This window comes from Myotis nattereri (genome assembly GCF_964212035.1).
Source record: "Myotis nattereri genome assembly, chromosome: X".
Lineage (NCBI taxonomy): Eukaryota > Metazoa > Chordata > Mammalia > Chiroptera > Vespertilionidae > Myotis > Myotis nattereri.
Genome location: NC_138078.1, coordinates 7,110,451 through 7,134,857, shown reverse-complemented (window position 1 = coordinate 7,134,857; position 24,407 = coordinate 7,110,451). Strand labels below are relative to the sequence as shown.

General features: G+C 41.1%; 2 protein-coding genes across 2 annotated transcripts in view; one reads left to right on the top strand and one right to left on the bottom strand.

The window, feature by feature from the left end:
• FANCB (FA complementation group B) overlaps positions 1-24,407 on the top strand; it is a 400,139-nt gene that overhangs the window by 147,409 nt on the left and 228,323 nt on the right. The gene's annotated exons all lie outside the window — the stretch shown is intronic.
• The window catches only part of GLRA2 (glycine receptor alpha 2), a gene marked incomplete at its 5' end in the record, with an annotated part of 177,663 nt that overhangs the window by 34,605 nt on the left and 118,651 nt on the right, over positions 1-24,407 (bottom strand). The window contains one exon of the mRNA XM_081115082.1: positions 6,118-6,267. Within this exon, the coding sequence (XP_080971208.1) occupies positions 6,118-6,267 (150 nt within the window). The remainder of the gene's footprint in view (positions 1-6,117; positions 6,268-24,407) is intronic.

Sequence of the window (24,407 nt, the reverse complement as noted above, 5' to 3'; positions counted from 1 at the left end):
CCTCTATTTTGTTTCATGTTCATGGAATTTTCCATGTTTTTCACTAACCCCACCAAGTGTTAGGCTAGTGGTTTAATGGATTTTGCATGCTCTATCATGGACCAAAGCTGGTACCTGAGGTGACCAGCAGGACAGGAGAGTCCCACCGTTGACAGAGACCAAGAAAAAGAATTATTCATCCCCAGCCTCTTGTGTCTGAGTGTACTGCATTTTATCAGCAAGCCCTTTTGATCTATACTGGAAAGAGTATCAGTTATGACATTGCTCCAGAAAGAGCCAAAGCGGCCAAGGACAATTATAGGTATTTTCTACATTTCACCACACATTAAAGTGAGAACTTGTGCACTGCATATGTATACTCCCACCCCAGAAGATCACAGCATGACAGAAACCAGATGTACAAAGTGGAGGTCGAAAAACCCATCTCAGTTTATTTTAATGCAAGTGTTAATAAGTGATTGGTTTAAAATGAATAATCCAGGACAAATGCTAAATCACACAAGGCATCAGGAAAATAGGCATAACCAGGATGTGCCATGGTAAATTAGGCTGTATGATCATGCTACTCACACAGTTGTTGGGGATTAAGTCAGGTACTGTGATGGGAAGTGCCTGGAAAAGTGCCTGGCATATGGCAAGCATTCAAGCAGTGTTAGCTCTTGTTACCATTTCTTTCTTACCATGGTTCAGACTCAGAAAACTTTAAAAGCGCTACCTTAGAGAAAAGATGCCATTTCCTAAGGGACAAATAATTGGAAATGTCTCCTGCTCTTTTTTTTTTTTCTTCAAAATTTAATCGTTAATGACAATAACTGCCTTGACTGCAAAGGTCAAGCATGATTTGTTTTGCTTTCCATCATTCCCTCAAGCCTTAACTTTGTTAATTAAACTTCATATTTTGAATATCCCTTTTGAGATGCACAGTCAAATTGAGGAACATCTCCATATAAACCATATAAGCTTGGATTTCTCAAATATTTTTTAAAGAAAACAAGGCAGTGATTATAACCATGTGAGTATATGGCTAAGGGTGAATACAGGAAAAATAGCAAGGCAGTCCAGGAATTGGGAAGCCAATGCTGGGGTCAGTTATTTATATGGATATTAAAGACCCTCCAGGGAAGGTGAAATTAATAAGAGTGTTGGGTTGATAGTGAAAACAGTGCTGAAGTCAGTAATAAGGAATGTGGCTGGAGGCTGATAACAGCAGTGATAGGGGAAATCTGCAATGAAGTTGAAAGACCTGAACTTCAGAGGCTCCAATGGAGCTGGGTTTGAGGAAGGAGGAAAGGGAGATGATTGTTCAGGCATCACAATGAGGAGCAAGGAGGATACTTGAGATGGCTGATAGTGGTGGACATTAAAGAGAGACTCCTTAGAGATGCTACATATATTTAACTAGAGGCCCGGTGCACAAAAATTTGTGCACTCGGGGGGGAGAGGAGGTCCCTCAGCCCGGCCTGTGCCCTCTTGTAGTCTGGGACCCCTCGGGAGATAACGACCTGCTGGCTTAGGCCTGCTCCCGGGTGGCAGAGGGCAGGCCCAATCCCTAGGTGCAGCCCCCGGTCGGGCTCAGAGCAGGGCTGATTGGGGAGTTGGGGCGCCGCCCCCTGTCATGCACAGAGCAGGGTGGATCGGGAGGATGCAATGCCATCCCTAGTCACACTCAGGGTAGGGCCGATTGGGGGGTTGGGGCACCGCCCCCTGTCACACTCAAGGCAGGGTCGATAGGGAGTTTGCGGTGCCACCCCCTGTCACGCACAGAGCAGGGCCGATCAGGGGGTTGGGGCACTGCCCCCTATCATGCACAGAGCAGGGCCCATCAGGGGGGTTGGGGCTCCGTACCCTGTCACACACAGAGCAGGGCCGATGAGTGGGTTGAGGAGCTACCCCCTGTCACTCACAGAGCAGGGCCGATAGGGGAGTTGGGGCACCACCCCCTGTCACACACAGAGCAGGGCGGATCAGGGGGTTGGGGTGCCGCCACTGTCACACTCAGGGCAGGGCCGATCAGGGGTTGGGGTGCCACACCCTGTCACACACAGAGCTGCAGGGCGATCAGGGGGTTGGGGAGCTCCCCCCTGTCACGCACAGAGCAGGGCTGATCAGGGGGTTGAGGAGCTCCCCCCTGTCAGGAACAGAGCAGAGCGAATAGGGAGGTTGTGGCCACGCCCCCTGTCACACACAGAGCCACAGGGCGATCAGGGGGTTTGATCACTGCCCCCTGTCACGCTGATCCCGGTGCTGGGAGGCCTCGCGGCTCCGCTGATCCCAGTGCTGGGAGGCATATTACCCTTTTACTATATAGGATAGAAGCCTGGTGCACGAGTGGGGGCCGGCTGGTTTGCTCTGAAGGGTGTCCTGGATCAGGGTAGGGGTCCCACTTGGGTGCCTGGCCAGCCTGGGTGAGGGGATGATGGCTGTTTGCATCTGGTCACATCCCCTTCAGGGTGGGGGTCCCGCTTGGGTGCCTGGCCAGCCTGGGTGAGGGGCTGAGGGCCATTTTCAGGCTGGCGGGTGACTGAAGCTCCCAACCTGTCATTTTTTCCTTTTTTTTTAATTCTGGGCCAGCTTTAGCTCTGAGGCTCAGCTCCAGCTATGAGACCTCCACTGCTGAAAGCAGGTTTCTGGCCTTTGTTTACCCTTCTGTATTTGAAACAATGTTGCTGTCCTGCTGGCTGAAGCCCGGGGTTTTGTTTAGCTTCTATATTTGTTACAATGTTGCTTAGAGTGCAGCTGAGAGGCCGGCAAGGCAGGCGGGGAAGCTTGGCTCCCTCCGTCACTGAAGCAAGCAAGCCTCCCTGTTTGCGTCAGCTGCCTGGCTGCCGGCCACCATCTTGGCTGGCAGTTAATTTGCATATCTCCCTGATTAGCCAATGGGAAGAGTAGCGGTCGCATGCTAATTACCATGTTTCTCTTTTATTAGATAGGATTACTTGCCAACTCTACTGGCATGTTTCACAGGCATCTAAATTTAACAGCATCAAAATATGACTTTTGAGTTCTACCCCAAATCTGCTTCTGTCACAATAGTCCCCATCCTAAATAGTAACACTGCCCACACAGTTGCTTAATCCAAAAATCTGAGCCATATTGTTCTTTTCCCCACCTTTCCACATCAAATGCATCAGCATGACCTATTGGTTTTGCCCCCAAAGGATAAACCACTACAATGTAATTTTCATCAAGGAATTGCACTTTGTCCTGTTCAACAATGTATTCTAAGGCTGCAGACATTGCCTGGCACAGAGTAGGAAGCAAATATTTGTAGAATGAATGCATGTATCTTGAATCTGACCTCTTGGCTCTATGTTCATGACCAACACCATAGTCAAAGCCACCAACATCTTTCATCTATATTTCTACAATGGCCTCCTAACTGATTTGCTGCTGCTACTCTTGCCCCCACAGACTTTCTATGCAATAGCCTGACACTTGGTATGTTGAAACTAACCAATGGATTTTTATCAGTTAGAATAAAAATCATTCCTTTACACTGGTCTGCAAAGTCTTATATGAACCTGAAATTAGCTATGTCTCCGACCTCATCTTCTGCTTTGCCTTTCTCATTTGCTACTCCCTGCTCTAATACTGTTCAACTTTCCCGAAACGAACTTTATCATAATAAGACTCACCAGGACTCTTGTGAAAAATACCACAGTAATTTAGTGACCTTCCTGTAGACTCTGATTCATAAGGTTGAGCGTGGAACACAAGAATCTGTACTTTTAACAAGCACTCCAGGTGATTCTTATAATAAGATTAGGTACAGATACAGCCTAAGATTCCTCCCCATAGCATTTCAATTATTCAGATATGAGAAGCAAAATGAAACTAATTTTCTATCTCTGGTCTAGGAGAACATGCAGTCAATGGCCACCTACTATGCTATGCCAGGGAATTCTGAGAATACTGCTTATGTGCTGAAATATCCTCACATTCTAATAAAATTTCCTGGGCAGCACAAGTGACATCAAACTTGTGTCACTTTGTGCTAGACTCCTGTGGATGAGGTTGAAGAAATGGTTATCACAGGGAGGCAGGGAGGAGAAAATTGAGAAAGGCTTGATATTCAACAATGTACAGAAATTGTGTGTGTGTGTGTGTGCACGCGTGTGTGTGTGTGTGTTTCCTTAGGCTGTGGCAGAACAGAATATTCCTAAGAGGTAGGGAAGAGAAAGAGACATGGCAGCCAGCAGGATATGAGTCCAGAGTATGTGCAGGAAACATTTTGTAGATGCAGGTGGGACTCAGTGAGCTCATACACATATAAGCTCCACAGCCTAAGCAACATGTAAACCATAACAGATGCTTAATTTTACATCTAGACCTGGAAGCCTTAAGCTTGACAATGAAACATTTTGGTTTTGCTCTGATGGGGTAGCATATAATTATGGCTTTACCGGCAGGGTTAATTTATTGATTGGGGGCGGGAGGGGGCGGATTTTGAAAACTATCTCTTACCTCCTGTATATAAAATTTTAATTTTAGTTTGCTAGTGATATTACCACAGGCACTAGCATTCTCCATACCAAAGGGCATGTTTCTGTCCCAGAATCTGAAACTGAAAATAAGTGCGAGCCTTCTGTTGTCCTTTATAAAATTGGCTTATAAACCAGAGCGGTGCTCCTCAAAGGTGTTCATACACTGCAGTTACTGGGGCGGGGAGGGTGCTTCAGAAATACTGAATGCTGTGCTCCATCCCAAAACTGGAATTTACTTGGTATGGGGCGTGGACAAGGTTTGGGACTTTTGAAACATCCCTGGGGTTATCTAATGTGCAGGCAAGTTGTTTGAGAACCACTGAATTGGATATTTTGAACCATGTATTTCAAAGCTCAGTCCCCTGGATAAAGTTCAGGTTTCTGCATTAAAGTTTAAGTTGAGATGATGAAACCCATGTGACTGGATTTATCAAGTTGCAATCAACATGGGTAGGAACCTTATTTATGTAAAGTCAGAGTTATTGATGAAAAAGTTAAAGAAGTTATAGCACAAAGTTCCACATACACATACATACACTTATCAATGTTCAAAACAGGATTTTAAAGTAATTTTGTCAGATTAAGTATATATCCCCAGTCAGAGTTGTCAGCTAAAACACGGGGATCCTACTTAAATTTGAATTTCAGATAAACAATGAATAATTTACTAATACAGTCAAACCTCAGTTCTTGAACGTCTCCCATCTCGAACAATTTGGTTTTCGACCAAGTTGTTCACAGAAAAAATGTCTAGGTTGTGGAACAAAACTTCAGTTTTTGAGCTGATAACCCTCTCATGGTGATACCTCAGCATGACAAAAAGCATCTCTCAGACAACAAAGGCGAGAATGCTTTTGTTGGTGGTGAAATAGAATATTAGCATAATTTTAAAACATAGAGAGGCGTTCAAGAGTGCTAATATTGCTAAGGGTGTGAAAGAAGCAGTGATCACAGGCAATTGAAGAAGTAAAAAAAACTGTTGTTGATTTGGATAAAGGAAAAGCAATTAGCCCTGTGACAGCATTTCAGAGGCAATGATATGTGAACAAGCAAAGATGCTGTAACCTGACCTGAAAGACACCCCTGGCACAAGTGCTGAAAGTGATTTGTTAAGGCTAGTAAGGGGTGGTTCAATAAATTAAAAACATACACGTGTTTATTTATAGATTAAACAGTACACCAGACATGTACTATATATAAGAAAGGTTAAAACAGGGAATCATTTGGGGGTCTGGAATGGATTAATTCAATTTACATTATTTCTAATGGGAAAAAATGATTTGGTTTTCAAACAAATCACTTCTCGAACAGCATTCTGGAACAAATTAAGTTTGAGAACCAAGGTTTCACCGTATAAGTATGTCCCATGTAATATTTGGGATATATATTAGTGTTTATTGTTTATCTGAAAATCAAGTTTAGCTGTGTGCCTGTATTTTTATTTGCTAAGTGTGACAACCTTGCCTCAGTTGTAAATGACTAACCTGAGCAGTAATTCAGTATAGTAGGGCAGAGCAGAACAAAAATTAACCTTAGTTTCTTGCTTATTATATGTTCTTGTGTTTTCTGAATTATATTGTCTGGTTCACCACCTCAAGCACTACCTGACTAGCTGCCTGAGGCTCAACTGTACCTTATTCTGCCTCTTCTGTCGTCTTCGGAGCCGCAGGAACTCCTTGTGTTGCCTGGAGACAAAGTTCACTGCTGCGTATTCCAGTAAGGCAGCAAACACGAACAGAAGGCACACTGCCATCCAGATGTCAATCGCTTTGACATAGGAGACCTGAGAGAGACAGATAGAGTCCATGACAGCTTGTGCGGAACCCCGTTCCTAATGTTGTGAGCAGAACAGCCTCATTTGTGGATGCTGGGCAGAGCAGTGGAAGTTCCACACCCCACCCACAATGTCCTGAGCCCTTCTTCCATCTTTCTCAGTGTAGCCCATCTGTTCAAGTAGCCTTATCCTTGAGAACAGCTCCAAAGAATTTTCATAATGAAGAAAAGAGACATAAAACCAAAACTTTGAGGAAAATAGAGTGGACACTATTCTCGAAACTGCTCATTCTCTTCTATTTTTTTTCTTAACATTTAAAAACAAATACAGTGGGGCCTTGACTTACAAGTGTCCCGACTAACGAGTTTTTCGAGATATGAGCCGTCTCTCAGCCGATTTTTTGCTTTGAGTTGCGAGCTAAAATTTGGGTTACGAGCCAACTTCAGATACCCCACCGCTAGTTGGCGCAGCGAATGTCACAACATCAGCCCAGCATCACATGTCTCACTCGTTCACTTTTTGATTTGACATATGAGTAATTTGAGTTACGAGCTGTGTCACGGAACGAATTAAACTCGTAAGTCAAGGCCCCACTGTATTATTAAGACATTCCATAACTTGGATGAGAAATAAACTATGGTCCTGGGCCCTTTAAAAACCAATTTTAAAATTTTATCCATCTGTTGACCCTAACTGGCATGAAAACAAATTTCTTAGTTTCAGACTATCACAATTTAAGGATATTGAACCAAAATAAAACATCAGGGCTCTAGCCTTGGGGAAAGTATCTGGTTAAAAAGAACACTTTTATAACCCTTCAGTGGTTGTTTGAGTATTTAGTACATCTTACAATTTAATAAAGGAGATTCTCAAGAAAAGTACTTTTTACTTGCAATGGAAAGTGCCCCTCATATCACTTAAGTTTCAATTATTTGTTAAATGTAAGAGTGAAAATAACTAGATAAAAGTTGTAGTATATTGGACACTAGACTTGAAAAGATGCTTATAAAACTGCCAGCTGAATGTGTACTATCTAGTCCTGTTTTTTGTTTGTTTTTTTACTTTATTTTAAAAAATTATTTATTGTTTAAAGTATTACATATGTCTCCTTTTTTCCTCATTGGCCACCCCAACCCTCCAGCGTATGCCCCCACCCCCCTTAGTGTCTGTGTCCATTCGTTATGCTTATATGCATGCACACAAGTCCTTTGGTTGATCTCTTAGCCCCCATCCCCACCCTCCCCTGCCTTCCCTCTGAAGATTGACGGACTGTTTGGTGCTTCTATGTCTCTGGATCTATTTTTGTTCATCAATTTATGTTGTTCATTATATTCCACTACTAAATGAGATCATGTGATATATTTCTTTCTCTGACTGGTTTAGTTCACTTAGCATAATGCTCTCCAGTTCCATCCATAATATTGCAAATGGTAAGAATTCTTTTCTACAGCAGCATAGTATTCCACTGTGTAGATGTACCAGAGTTTTTTAATGCACTCATCTGCTAATGGGCACTTAGGTTGTTTCCAAATCTTGGCTATTGTAAATCGTGTTGCTATGAACATATAAATAGATTTTCTTGTTATTGTTGGTTTTTTTATAACTAACACTGAGTTCTTACTACATATATATATATATATATATATATATATATATATATATATATATAGCTAATATGCAAAGTGTCCCCTTGGGAGTTCAACTGGGAGACCAGGAGTTTGACTGGGAGACTGGGAGTTCGATGGCTCGCCATGACGTGTGTAGAACACCAGGGGGCAGCGCAGAACAAAGGAAGGCCCTGGCTGGCCCTGATTGCCGGCCAGGCCTAGGGACCCTACCCGCGCACTAATTTTGTGCACCGTGCATTTAGTTTTAAATATTTTACATGTATTAATTTTCTAACCATCACAACAACTATATTTCCCCCATTTCTGATAAGGAAACTGGGGTACAGAGGGATTAAATTATTACCTGAGGTCACAAAGTTAATAAGTGGCAGAGCCAAGATTGTAATTGGATCCCAGTCTGACTAGTGAATTTTCTTTGTGGTCACACACAAACACATTAGCGGGATTATGCAGTTTGTTTCTTGCATTTCCCCTTGACCTTTATAGTGAGCATTTCCTATGCCATTTAACTTTCTTCTAAGTCATAATTTCCAATGCTTGCATAATGGTCCATATCATGATTAATCATTCTGTATTATAAGACATTTAGGTGATTTTTAGTTTTATTTTTTGGTACTATAAATTTGGGGGCTGTGAAAATATTTCCTCTCAAGTATTTGACTGTATATTTATGTTAGATCAATATTTAGACTGGAATTATAGGAATAAATGCTATGAAAATAGGCTCTTGACTTAGAAAGTTAGTACCAGCACAGAGGATGTAAAAGCAGAGACTCCACAGTGAGATGCCCTGATAAGAAACACTGCTCTGTTCCTGACGGTCTCTATAACTTCGCCAAGTGGTTCAACTTATCTCTGGCCTCCTTCTTCATCTGTACCTTGAATGATAATACCTGTCTTATAGAATTATATGGATACAATCACTTAATAATATGCAAAGTGCTTAGAATAGTGTGTGGCACAGAATAAGTGCTATATAAATATTTAAAATTTGGCTACATAAGGGTGTGATTTTGTTAATGGAGAAATTTTGGAAGAGAGAAAAATCAACAAGGAAAAGAGAAATATATTCCAATTAGTTTTTTTCTTTATTGATTAAGGTATTACATATGTGTCCTTATCCCCCATTGCCCCCCCCACCCCCCACTCATGCCTTCACCCCCCTGGTGTCAGTGTCCATTCCAGTGGTCGGCAAACTCAAACCACGGCTCGAGAGCCACATGCGGCTCTTTGGCCCCTTGAGTGTGGCTCTTCCACAAAATACCGACTTCTGCGCATGGGCCACGAAGTTTCAATCGCACTGTACGTGTGCGCCCACAGATGGTATTTTGTGGAAGAGCCACACTCAAGGGGCCAAAGAGCCGCATGTGGTTTGCGAGCCGTGGTTTGCTGACCACGGGAGGCTTATCGCATGCATACAAGTCCTTTGGTTGATCTCTCCCTCTTATCCCCACCCTCCCCTATATTCCCTCTGAGGTTTGACTGTCTGATCGATCCTTCTCTGTCTCTGGATCTGTGTTTGTTCATCAGTTTATGTTCATTATATTCCACAAATGAGTGAGATCATGTGATATTTATCTTTCTCTGACTGGCTTATTTCACTTAGCATAATACTCTCCAGTTCTTTTAAGGCCACATTCCTTACATTATTTGTCTCAGTCAATCTGAACTACTTGTCAGTCTCACATAAGTTGTGACAAAGTGGTCCAGCATTTTATCATCTTCAGCACTGTAAATGCTCACTCTTCTTACCTGGGATGCTGTTCTCATTCTTTGTGATTAATAGACTTCTCAGAACCTTTCAGGACTTGGCTCAGATATCAGCTCCCCTGACAAGCTTCCCTAACCTTTTTGCTTTCTCCAGTCTGGGTTAGGGGCCACTTTTCTTTCCTTCCTTATCAGTTTCTATTGAGCCTGTCTGATGTTCCTTCTTAGTCTAACAGATTCCCTGACCCCACCACTAGACCTATAAGCTTTTTCTTTTTGACAGGCCCTGTGAAGTATTACTCTTTGTATCACAGGGCATGGCAAATAGTGAGTAAGCATTAGCTATGTGTGATAGATGGCTAAATAAATGATTGGATGACAGAAGGAAGGAATGAAGGAAATATTTGGCCACCTTTCCATTTGTGCTTTAATTTCAAGAATTCTGCACCAAATAATAATATCCACAATTTCATGTATTTGATATTTTAAAAAGTAGACTATTAGCACATTTCAATTCTCTCAGTATACCTAGCATTCCTGGAGTGTTTCTTTCCTTAATAAGCAATAATTTGTCTTGTATTTGTTCTTCAGGAGCCATCCTATTCTCTTGTAATAATAGAACATTACCAATCACAGCAATCTCAGTTATATATTATTCAGATGGCCCATAAATGTTTTAAGACCCAATAATGAGAGGACTTTGTCAATGCTTGAAATATGTCCATACCAAGAGCTAAGTCCAATAGAGCTGACCATCATTCCTCCCCATCCTGGTGTTTACAACATTCAGTAATCTGTAAACCATACTCCCATCTCTTTCTGGCCATTAGCAGGCCAAGCACGTATTTGGCTTCTTTTATAGCCACTCATAAATGAATCCTTTCAGTCTCTTAATCATTTTGGTTGGTCTCTGAGTTTCCTCCAAATCACGAACATCTTTCTAGCATTGAAGTGCTGGTATTAAATGCATTATTCACATGGATTTAGAGGGTGTTTTGAGACATCTATTACATATGGTGTGATGCCACTTGGTGCTAGTCTCTCAGGATTGAAATACCTTTTTGTTGCTTTTACACAGCTCTGATGTCAGTTTCTCTCTCTTTGGCTAATCCTTAGATGTTTTCAGCTCACATCTTCCCCTGTCACATTCATTTTTATGATTCTTTGGCTTATGTGATCCCTTCCTGAACTACTTTACTACAATCTTACAAAATAGTTTTCAAAGGTAATTAAGCTCTCAAAATGCTAAGATGATTCACTGAGTTCCAGGCATATTTAATTTAGAAAAACATTGCAAGCCTACTATGTGGAAGGCAATGTACTAAGTGCTGTTGGGAGATGGGGCAGAAGAGATCAGGATAATTAAGATGCACATCGATTCTTCCTATGACTTCTCAGACTACGCTCCAGGAAACCCCATTCACACTGTGCTCCAGAAAGTGTCATTCACATAGGTCAGGGAGCACAGTTTGGCCTATTGATCAAATCTGGCCCACCACATGTTTTATAAATAAACTTTTTTTGGAACACAGCCATACTTATTCATTTACATTTTGGCTATGGCTGCTTTGAACTAAAATGGCACTATTGAGTATTGTGACAGAGAACATATGGCCTACAAAACCAAAAATACTTACTATGTGGTCTTGTACAGAAAATGTTTGCCAGCCCTTGACCTAGACCAGGGGTGGGCAAACTTTTTGACTTGAGGGCCACAATGGGTTCTTAAACTGGACCGGAGGGCCGGAACAAAAGCATGGATGGAGTGTTGTGTGAACTAATATAAATTCAAAGTAAACATCATTACATAAAAGGGCACAGTCTTTTTTTTTTTTTAGTTTTATTCATTTCAAATGGGCCGGATCCGGCCCGCGGGCCGTAGTTTGCCCACGGCTGACCTCGACTGTAGCGTTGTTTGGTTTGTCCTGGGATTATACATCCCAGTGGCCCTGCTTGATACTTGAGAAAACCATGGTCTATTTAAGGAGAATGTCAAGTGAACATATGACTGATAGATGTAAAATGCATGGTCCCATGTGCCAAAGTATAAGAAAGATCACAAAGCTGATGGAATATGGGGAAGTTGATGTTGATAGGGAAGATCAGAAAAGGCTTCATTCCTGGATGGTGTGGCATTTGACTTAGGGTTTGAGGAAAGCCAGGCTTTTGATGGGTAGAAGAAGATGTAAAGCAAAGCCATGAAGATGGGAGAGAGAAGGTGGGTTCAGGATGAACAGCCCAGTAATCAGGATATGCTGGGTACCTGGGAAGTGCATGGTGAGGTGTGGGCAGATAGGCTGGGCAAGCACAGTGAAGGGCAGGCAGAGGGGTTTCAGTTTCAGACTGCTTTTAAAGATAAGCTAATGATGGTTTGAGGTGGGGTATTGATGTATAAGTCCTTTTGTAAGATTTGTGAACTTTGTTTCCAAAAGCAAGATATTGGCAAAAGCAGACATTTTCTTATCTTACAGAAAGTTACCTCCCCTGATCTTGCCACTTTCCACCCTATACAGGTCTGGTTTTCTTCCAAGCTTTCTAACAACATCCCTGAGTCCTTTGCTGGATCTTCTTCTATTTGTTATTGTATTCTTTGAACACTTTCCTCTTCAATTTTCACTCTTTTTATATTTTTATTGATTTCAGAGCAGAAGGGAGGGGGAGAGAGAGATATAAACATCAATGACGAGAGAGAACCACCGATTGGCTGCCTCCTGTACGCCCCCCACTGGGGACTGAGCCCACAACCCACGCATGTGCCCTTGAACAGAATCGAACCCGGGATCCTTCAGTCTACAGGCTGACGCTCTATCCACTGAGCAAACCAGCTAGGGCTCAATTTTCACTCTTAATCTTCATGTCCTTAATTAATTCATCCACTCCTATAGTTTTCTTCGTGTGTGTGTGTGTGTGTGTGTGTGTGTGTGTGTGTGTGTGTGTGTCCTATAGCAGAGATTAGCCAAGTTCTCATGAATCAAATTTTCTCTTCCTGGAACACCAGCAAACTAGATTTTCCAGTTCAGTTGGGTCCCCAGTGGGATGTGGGCAGGAATAATTTACAGCACTTCAAGGCCTCTAAAATCTCCCACAAGGTCCTTAGGACTTAACCCTTCTGCAGTCACCTTGATGTCACCCATTTAAGATGGCAGTGCCATAAAATGGAAGAAATCAGGATCCCTAAAAGACCCAGGGCCACTAACTCCACAGTGGAGTGTAATGTGAATGAGAAATAAAATTTCATTGTATTAATTAATACAATAGAGATTTCAGGATTTTGTGTTTTCAACACTCCAAAATTCATCACTCAGTCATGACCTCTCAGCAGCATTCCCATGTTAATTCTAAAATGCCTGCAATTAGCATTTGCAAAATCAAACTCATTAAATGCTCCTCCTTCCCATTTATCTCATTTGCATCTTTCTTCCCACTAGCAACCCTAGTTTCATCATTGGGTCTTTCCTTGCTTTCATCTCTAATATTCAATCTATTGCAAAAGCTCACCATTTCTTTCTGCAAAGTACCCTTGGGTTTAACTCTCTTGTCTCCATTCCAAAGATGTCACTGCAACTCTGGCCATCAACACTTACACCTGGTTATTATAACAGCTTTCTAACTGATGCCCCTGTATTCAGTTCCTCCTGGTGGCACTTTATCATTTTGCTTCTGCAAGATTAAATTTAAAACACCAATTTTATTTTGCAACACACCTGCTTAAGAACTACTCTGGCTGCCTATTACAGGCTTTCGCATCCAAGATCTCACACAGTGTGTGGCCACCCTAGTTATTCAATCTTATTCCACTCTTTCCTAACACATACCTTGTACTTTGTTTAAGCAATTCTACTTACCCCTGAGGAAGCCAAGTCCATTCCTACTGAAAATCCCAGTGGTTCTCATATAGGTGTGATTTTGCACTCCAGGGGACATTTGGCAATGTCTGGAGATAGTTTTGGTTGCCACAATGGGGGGGGGGGGAGGGGTTGGTACTACTGGCATCTAGTAGGTTGAGGTCACAAATGTTGCTAAACATCTGATAATGTACAGGACAGCCCCCACAATGATGTTACCTATCCACAAATGTCAATAATTCTGAGTTTGATAAATTCTGAGATTGATAAAGAAATCCTCCCAAATCCAGGTATCAATGTCTACTCCAGTGGTTCTCAATTGAGGGTGATGTTGCCCTGAGAGGGCATTTCCAATATCTGAAGATGTCTTTCATTGTCCTAACTGGGTAGTGGGGTTTTACCACTGGCTTCTAGTGAGTAGAGGCCAGGCATACTGCTAAACATCCAACAATGTGTAAGACAGACCCCATGTCAAAGAATTATCCAAGCCCCAAATGTTAATTGTATAAGGTTGAGAAATCCGTGTACTATTCTCTCAGCGTAAAAATTCTTCCTGTCTTTTACATATCTTTATTTCCAGATAATTCCTCAAAGAGTAGTTCAAATTCCATCTCCAGAGTGATACTTTGTCTGTTCTAGCCCACAATGGTCTTACCCATCTTTAGAATTTATAATGCACTTACATTTAGGATAACAATTTAGCATTTGCTTCATGCATGTTTTATCCATCCAACTAAAGTATAGGATACTTGAGTATAAAGACCCAGTAATGTCTTTTGTATCTATGCCACTAATGACAAGTCTTTGTGCATATAGTAAAGGCCCCATAATTTCTGTAAAGGCCCCATAATTTCTGTTGATTGACACATTTCTCAAGCCATATATAAATCCAAATTCTTTTCTCAGTCACTGCTATATATAAAGGTTTGGATACCAAAGATGAGAGGAAGAAAGCTAAAAGGAAAAAAAATGGCTTAGGTATTTTAAACCTGATAGTTGATGATATCCAAAGTACTCTTGATTTATTTTTACTAAAGGGCAAGAAGAATGCTTATTATTCTCATGACTTTACAATTCATGTAGTTTACAAACATACCTGGTAAAAAAAATAGAGCCACTCAAGGGGTTTAGGTTTTTGTGGCACTAAGTAAACAGTGGATATTTAAACAGATCAGTTTAGCTCTTTGCTCAGTTTTGGCATCATGCTGACATTTCCAGTATTGTTCTTTCAACACTGACTTGGCATTTCGGAAAACTTTGGCAAGTTTTCTAGAGTCAGTCTTTTATTAATTATATACTCAGATTAGTATCAAAGGGGAAAACAAAACCATTAATTTATTTACTTTTGTCCCATAATTTGTTTTGTCTATATTTAAAAAAACAACAACACAAAAAACTATATCATTTCCTGTGTCATGAAGCCAGTTGTTCATGAGTTGGGTCATTTTCTACCTGGTGTTTATCCCCAGCATAGAACAGTGGATCACTGTATAAGGATTGCCTAATTATCCTTTCAGCTCAGATGCCCTGTCCATACCTCATGGACAATGCACTCCCATGTGTTTATTTGCCAACTAAAATATGTCCACATTCCCAGCCCCTAGGCTGATTCCAGAGAGCTGTGACATTTTTCCAGCAGCCAATCAAGGAGGATTGGTTATGAACATGTATAGAGACGCTTTCTACAGTAGAGAAATATTACTAATGACTATAACCAAGTATTATTTTTAATAGAAAATAAACAAAATGAAATTTGTAGGATAATCTCAAAATAATGATAGTTTTCTTTCTTTAAGTGGAATGATCTGCCACACCCACCTGCTTGAGTCAATGTTTAATTATTCACAAACTATACATGTAACCCATTGCTAAACCAAAATAGAAGCTTTTTTTGCTCTGTACAGTATAATTTCTTTTTATCCAATTTAGGAGAAAAATTGTAATTAACCCTCATTAATGCGGCTATTGAAATGAAAGATACCTGTTGGTCACAGTAACCTGACTTGTGCTTCTGTTATATGGAACAGAAGACTTTGGTAGCTCCAACCAACTTTTTTATTAAGTGCTATGAAGTACATCACCATCCTCTCCATTCTCATTTTGTGGGAGAGAAAAATAAATTTATTAAATACATGTCTAAGTCTTATACAACTAGTAATCAGCAAAAGTGGAAATGAGAATTCTGTCTTTGATTTTTGGTTTTGTCTCTTACCTACATTCAATCACTGTAAAGATATCAGAAAAAAATATAGACTATCGAATTAATCCTAGTGCCAAAGATTCGTGGTGTTGTACATTTTATCTTTATAGTTTCACTACCAAGTTGCCATTTTTATTGCCTAATTAAAGAACTGACACCTATTTAGTGCCAGGAAGATAAGATTTCATGGGCAGAGAGGGATAGTGGCAGCACTGACTACCTGGCCTATCCAGTGTCACTACCACCACTCCATTTTCTATCTATATCTTGTGCTCTTGTTGGGTTCTGGGTAGAGAGTATTGAGTCAACACACTCTTATAAAGGTGCTGTTTGCAGAAACAGCCAGTAGGTGGCAGTACCTCCAAGGCTGGTATCTTCAGGGGCCAACTAGTTACAAATGGTACTGGTTAACAAAACTCATCAGGACAGGAATGGAACAAACTTCAGGGACCACTTTGTTGGTGTTGGGTGGCATACCGACCTAATTAGCTGATATTGTTTCCAAAGAGGAATAAATTTCTCTCCATTATGTTGGTCAGAAAACTTCAAAGTATCTTGCAAAAGCACACCATCCACATGAGTTTGGTGAGTGCAAGAAGTAAGAGTAGGGTAGAACTGCCAGCCCCAAAATACCCGAGAATACTCTCCGTGGTTGGCAAACTGTGGCTCGCGAGCCACATGCGGCTCTTTGGCCCCTTGAGTGTGGCTCTTCCTAAGCCTTAGGAGTACCCTAATTAAGTTAATAACAATGTACCTACCTATATAGTTTAAGTTTAAAAAATTTGGCTCTCAAAAGAAATTTCAATCGTTGTACTGTTGATATTTGGCTCTGTTGACTAATGAGTTTGCCGACCACTGTCTAGGTGATATCCACTGTCAGAGGTACCCCCAAATGTCAGTCTTCAGCAAATGTAGGCATCTGGGGGAGGGAGCTAAGAGGGAAAGGGAGTGGTACCGGGAGGAAGGGGAGGAAGCAGGACTAGAGGGCATCTTCCTGTGTTTGCACCTAGCACATTCTCAGCTGATGGACAGCAATAATGATTCCTTCAATAGTCTACTTCCTGTGGCTGCACCTTCAATGACAAAACAAGTGCAGCATATTGCTTCTCAAACAAGAGCAGGAATGAGGATGGAGTGGGAGTCAGGAGCAGATTGTCCACTAGTGTAGGAAAAAAAAACCACAACAGCAACAAAAGCGTCAGTTTGGTTATCTCAGTATTGGAAAGACAACCATAGGCTTTGGGGAATAATGTGATGACACTCCACTTAATAGAGATTTGTGTAGTTAGTGCATGCATGTGGAGGGGAGAAATCAGGGGGGAGGGGATTGGGGAATATATGAAGATGGGAAAGAAAGGAAGGAAATGAACAGCTTTGGAACCAGGCCAGCTTTGGAACCAGGCCAGGATTTGATCCTAGATGAATGGCCAGTGAACTGGGAAAAATTACTTAACCTTTTGGAATCTCAGTTCCCTTATATTGAAGTAGGGCCCAAGGATTCCAATGTCATGGTGCTGTTGAAGGATTGAATAAGACACTTTATGTAAATCTTATCACTCATTTGGCAGATTGTAGACACTCAGTCACATTGGTTTGCCAGGAATGAGCTCTTAAAGACATTGCATAATTCAAAACTTGCATAATTCAAGGCAATGTTCCCTAGAGGAAAAAATGTAAAGTAGAATTTGTTGTATTCCATGCTCTGTGCATGCATTAAGACTTTATTAGTATTTTTGTATTGCCCTATTTCAAATTCACATAAGTTAAGTTCACATAAAATGGGACCTGGTTGTAGTGAGCACTCCTGTATGTCAGGGCAACTGAGACATACTGTTACAAAACAAAAGAAAACAACAAACCACCGCCCCTGTCATAAACAGAAACCTTGCAACAACACAACTATGTGTTATCTCCATTATTAATGTAAGAAAACTGAGTTTACCCATTAACTTTGCCAAGATCACACAGATAAAAAGTGGTTGAGCTGCTATTCACATCTACTCTGGTTTGATGCCACACTCTGCTTTTCTGGCTCACTGACCCCTGTAGGAACTTCCTGGGGAGTGAGTCAGGAGGATTACTCACACTGGATGACAACATCTGATGTGAAAGAGAGGTGAGAAAGTGCATGCAATGGGGTGGGTGAGGAAAGAAACAGCAGTATAATCACCTGCAGCCAGAGAGATACTATGAAAAGAAATGTTTAAATATGAAAGATAACCAGGCTGTTCTTCATTTATTTTCCCAGTCTGCAGTGAGTGCTGTTTCCACTTCTTTATTTATACCCCAACGACCCCACCCCAGATTCAATTTTCATACTTGTGAGCAACAATGGAGAGTCAGGAAGTTTAATAATAAGTCTAGTCTTGTTCATTGAACTAAGGCTGAGTGAAAGGCCTTGGAATGAATGATGGATAGGGTTTACAGTGATGACAAAGGTTTTCTCTTCTTTTCCATCTTGAGTTACCCAGAGAGGGGACTTAATGGGTGGGGGAATATGGAAAAGCTGAGGAGACCCCACCTCCTAGACTGGGCTTACTGGCTTATGATTTCTAAGAGGTATGTTCCTTAGATTAGTATGAGGAGGCCAAATCAGGAAGGCAGCATGGGCCAAACTTCTCACCCCTAACCATTTCTGAAACTCAGAAACTAGCAGAGTGAGTGGGAAGGCCAGTGCTGAGTGAGGGTCAATGTTGAAGAGCAGGCTCTTCATTATCAGACAGCAATCACAATGGTGTATCCTGATGCAAACCTGATTCTGAGATGACTGGTGGGTAAGATAGGTGGGGAATGGGAGATTCTGGACTACAAAATGGAGGCAGCCTGAAGAAGCCCAGTTCAGCCTGCAGCGATAAAGAAGCCATTTCTTCAAGAATACCATGAATCTTGTCATGACTCCAGGGTACAAAGAGGTTTCTCCAGGTGTTGAGTTTCCCCCCTATGCACCTGAAGCCTCTGAGCACCAGGATGCTATGCCCTGGGGATGAGGACAGGTGTTTCTTTGGTGTAGGGCCAAAGCATATGTCACAACTGAGACTATAGCACGAAATATTAATTTCATTGAAAGGTAAACTCAATGGTAGCCAAGAAGTTTTATTGCCCAACCTCCAGCCAGTGGCCTGTTTTAGCATCATCTCTGTACTTCAATGTGAGTTCACAGTGGAGGCAGCAGGTTGGTGAGGATGTCTCCATGGGAGCCACCTTGAAAGAAACCTTCCATTCTTGGTATGAGACCCTGGACAATCATGCCTGGTGTGTGTTAAAGCTCTTGAAACTAATCAGCTACCTACTAGTTCATAACATCCAAAGTGAAACTGAAATAGAATAATACCAGGCCCCCATCATGTTCCAGGTTACATGTGGGGAGGAGAAAACAAGAAAAGAAGCTACAGGTCAATCAGAGGTTGGAAATTAATGTGGTGCAAAAGCCTCTGACTGGGCTGGTGATCTCACTTTGTGTTACTGTAAATTACCAAAGAACTGGCCTCCACTGTGTTCATTTCCTGTAGCTAAGCAGCATTTTGATGATAGTCAGCTCCATGCCTTTCCCTTCACCTCAAAAACCAGAACCACAAATCACCCACTTATAATGACTTATTTGCAATAGATATTAGCCTGCAGGAGTCTGTTATAATTAAAAGGAAATTCTACAGCCTCTTGAATAAAATGACACAGATAGATGTGCAAGCTCTTTGAAGAAATGTAAAAGGCCATACATTATGGAGACATTATATTTCAATATGGAAGTGTACAGATTGCTAAAAAAAGATAAATTGTAAATGTGAAAAGATTTTGTTTGGGCTCATTGAACACATCAGTTTCTAATATATCAGTTGCATATATCTGCTTCAGAGAGCTCAATTTCAGTTCCTTTGTGGAAATCAATCCTGTAGAATTATATAAACGAAGAGGAGGCAGCAGAGCTGTGATAGAGAGAGCTGTGAGAAGATGCCAGGGATATGGGTATTGGCTTTGCCACTGGCTGACTTGGCCATGTCATTTCACCTTTCTGGGCCTCAGGTTACTTCTTGAAAATATGAAGGTTTATATGACTATGTCTAATGTTTCTGCTATTCTATGATTCTGTGACTCCAGGGAAAGAGAAAGTGATGAGAGAGGAAACTAAGTCACTAGCACCATGGGGTCTCAATCTCAAGGTGATCAGAGTCCTGAGTCCCAGCAGTAGCCTCTTGCCTTCTTATCACCTTCAGTGTCATCCAATAATGCATATTCATTGAGTACCTCTGTGGGCCAGGCAGAACTTGCCTAAAATGGTGAATTCCTTGCTTAGAAACAAATTGTATTGGTGAAAAACATTTACATGTATAAGCAGATGCACTGAGTTCACCTGCAAATTTAATGGCAAAATCTCCTGTAAACCATCAGCAACTCACCTCAAGTCCTTGAACCCTTTTGCTTCTCCATCCAAGAGATTTTTCTAGCACTTTAATAACTTTCTCAACTTGCATACAAGGAAGCCTAGAGCACTCTCAGGGGCAGATCTCAGGCATAAAGGGATGGAAGTTGGTGGGTAAAGACCCGAAATTTCCAGTTGGTGGGACAAGTCTATGATAATTCTGCATGGTGTTCCAGAGAATGCCCAGCCATATTAACCCCTGGTTGCCCTCCATGGTAACCAATGGAGTAATATACTTTACTGGCTTTTCTACTTTCCTTTTTTACACTCCACACACTCTCACTTGTCCTTTCTGAGACCACATCCCAACAGAACTATCTGCATGCAAACACTTGTTATAGGATCTGCAGTTCACTGAAACAAATGACCCGAACCTGAAATAGATCAGGGAAGCCTGACACATAAATGATGCCTGCCACAGCATGCACTATTTAGAACCAGGATGGCAAACAAACCATACAGCCTCCTGAAAATTCCTTTCTTATTGACAAAAGCCCTACGTTTGGCTGCTTTACACATCATCAACAAGAATGGTGTATTGACATGGTTCAAAAACTAATTTGGAGAACTAAGTATGAAATCAATTTGGGATCTTTATTACCCATGTAATTTAACACTCATTACCCCCCTTTTGCTTTGCACAGCTAGTTTTAAATTGATGACCTTAGAACAGGGGTGGGCAAACTTTTTGACTCGAGGGCCACAATGGGTTCTTAAACTGGACTCAGAAGGAGCTGTGGCCGTGTTTCCCGACGTTGCCATGTTAACACTGCTGCTAGTGAAGGAGCGGAGGGGAGAGCAAGAGAACCCTCCGCTCTTTTGGCTCCGCGGGCCGGATAGAACAGCCGAACGGGCCGGATCCGGCCCGCGGGCCATAGTTTGCCCACGGCTGCCTTAGAACCATGTAACTATAATAAAAGCTAATATTTCCCATCTAATATGTTGCAAAAAGTATTCAGCATATACAGTGGGGCCTTGACTTACGAGTTTAATTCGTTCTGAGACCGAGCTCGTTAAGGAGCTCATTAACTCAAATTGCCAACTCAATGCAAAAAATCTGCCGAGAGACAGCTGGTATCTCAAAAAACTCGTTAGTCGGGACACTCGTACGTCAAGGCCCCACTGTACCAACCCTCCTGGGAACAGGGAAATAATGGCAGCACCTTATTTGCAGAAATATATAAATAATCTGTTTCATGTAGGTATGAAGTTTGCATATCATACTGAGTTAAAGTTATATAAAGATATAGACATTTTGAAGGTACAAATTACTCCTGTTGACAGAACATCAGTTAAAAATGTTAACAGCATTACACTAAAGCAGGGGTCCTCAAACTTTTTAAACAGGGGGCCAGTTCACTGTCCCTCGGACCGTTGGAGGGCCAGACTATAGTTAAAAAAAAACAACTATGAACAAATTCCTATGCACACTGCACATATCTTATTTTGAAGTAAAAAACCAAAACGGACACAAATACAATATTTGTATTTGCATGTGGCCCGCGGGCCGTAGTTTGAGGACCCCTGCACTAAAGGATCAATGAGACTTAGTGTTAATAGTGCATGGTAGGGAGCCTTTAAAATGCCCCCCTATGATTCTTGCCTCCTGTTATTCATATCGCTGGGTAACCCCCTTCTGTTGACTGCGGGCTGGACCCAGCAACTTCCTTCTAACAAATACAATATCGCAAAAGTGATGGGATGTCACTTTCCTGATTAGGTTATAAAAGATCGACTTTCCTTTTTGCTTGCACTTTTTCTCTTGCTGCCATTCTCTCTCTGGCTCTTCTCTGGCTGCCTTGGTGGACAGGGCTACCTGACAAGAAACTGAGGGTCACATTCAGCAAACATTCACTGAGAAACTAAGGCCTCAGTCTAATAGCTCAGGAGTAACTGAATCCTGCCGACAAGCACATGAATGAGTTTGGAAGTGGATCCTTCTCTACTTGGGCCTTCATGTGAGACTGCAGTCCCAACTGACACCTTGATTTTAACCTCCTGAAAGACCCTGAAACAGAGGTCCCAGTTAAGTTGTGCCTGGATTCCTGACCCACAGAAACTGTGCTTAAAATGTTGTTGTTTAAGTGGTTAAGTTTTGGGGGGGATAATTTGTTATGCAGCAATAGATAACTAATATAGGATGTCTTTAGGAGAAGAAGGGAGAGAGCTGAGAGATAAATTGTTTATTTTGGGCCTCACAAATTCAAAATTTGGTAAGATTTGATGGTTTACTTTTGGACTTTTGTTTTAATAAGGAATTTTTAAAATCCTCACCCAAGGATATGTTTTTATTGATTTTAGAGAGAGGGGAAGGGAGGAGAGAAAGAGAAACATTGGTTACCTCCCATACACACCCTTACCTGATATCAAACCTGCAACCTGGGTATTTGTCCTAATGGGAAATCAAAACCATGACCCTTTGGTGTGCTCAACCAACAGAGTCACACTGGCTGGGGCTACTTTTGTACTTCTTAAAGAGGAAAGTTTAGTTAAGAAAAATCATAGATAAGATGTCTGTGAGGATAATTAGTATAAGTGAATAAGAACCATAATATATTATTTTTTAAATCTACTCATTTAAACATGTATAAAGTAGCTATTATAAATAAATTCACTTATGCTGGAGTCCCGGGTCAAGGAACTAGTGCCCATGGGTTAAATCTGGCTTATTATCATACCCATTCATTTACATATTTTCTATGGCGCTCTGTTCTGGAATCACTTAAATTCTCATCTCAATTTCTTGATGTCATTGCGTGTACAGATATAGGGTCACAAAATGAATTGAATATTTTCAGCAGTCAGTCAACAAATCATCATAAACTGTTCCTCATGTGGGAGATACTGAGAGATAATTTCGGTTCCTGCCCTTGAGAAACCTGTTTTATAGAGGGGACGAAAAGAAAACAGATGATGGCCAAGCACTCTGTCAGTGCTAGGTTGGTGTGGTGGTAAAACCCATTAGCACCAGTATTCAACTTTGAGGATCAAAATCAGGCCTTGCCTCTTCCTAGCTGTACTTCTTGGGCAAGATACTTAATCACTCTGTGTCTCAGATTTCTCAGCTGAAAAACTGACACAGTAATGGAGCCTATCTCATAGATTTATGGTAAGGATTGAGATAAGCATGAAATAATAAGTAGGTAGTACTTACAACTGAGCCTGGTACCTTGTCAATGCTCAAACACATTAAGTCACATCATCACTGTACAGTTGACCTCTTGTATTCCCATCCTGCCATTAGAGTTTATGTCTTGACTACTGCAAATTAGTTAGATTAATTAATGGTTTCATCCAATTTAGGATCTTCATTAAATTTGAATGTGGGAGTTAGTCTCATATGACTTTTTTCTAGATAGTAGCACGACAATAATTTCAGGCAACTGCTGTACTTGAAATAAAAGCTATCAGTGAGGGGCTAGTTTTCCCGCTACTATTCTTGTTTTTAAATTATCCTTTGTCCTGAAATGGCTCAGTTTTACCTTTAATTCTAAAAATGTTAATTTCAGAAAACTGGGCAAAATTATTCCTGTGGAATTTTAGATAAAAAGGATGTAAACTATATTCTCTCAAATGCTACTTAGAGATTCATTTATGCTTTCATAATTCATAATTGAATTTGATCTTTTCCATAAACTTTTGTTGAAGTTTATCTAATATGACTCATGGTGGTAATGTTGAAGGCATTCTGTTTATGAGTACCATTATGAAAATACTAAATTTGCATAATTTACCCAATTTTCTCTAACATTCTGAAGCATATTGCCACCATCAACAATCATTGTTATGTATGTTGTGTAGAGTACATTGACCTTTCAAAAATATTTTAATATATAATTCATTCTATCTTCATATATTATAGTTGAGCAAATACTGAAGTCAGAGAACTTGAGAAATTGTGCTAACGTAAAGAACCAGTTAAGAGCAAAGCCATACTTTAAAAAAAACTTTTTTATCTTTAATTTCTTTATTGGTTAAGGTATTACAAATGTGTCCTCATCCCAACATTCAACCCCAACCCCCCCCCCCCACTCAAGCTCTCATCCCCCTGTTGTCTGTGTCCATTGGTTTGGCTTATATGTATGCATACAAGTCCTTTCGTTGATCTCTCCCCCTTCCCCCCACCCTCCCCTACTTTCCTTCTGGGGATTAATAGTCTGATCACTGTTTCTCTGTCTTTGGATCTGTCCCTGTTCATCAGTCTATGCTGTTCTCTATATTCCACAAATGAATGAGATCATGTGGTATTTATCTTTCTCTGACTGGCTTATTTCACTTAGCATAAGTGCCCATCAGCAGATGAGTGGATTAAAAAACTGTGGTACATCTACACAATGGAATACTATGCTGCG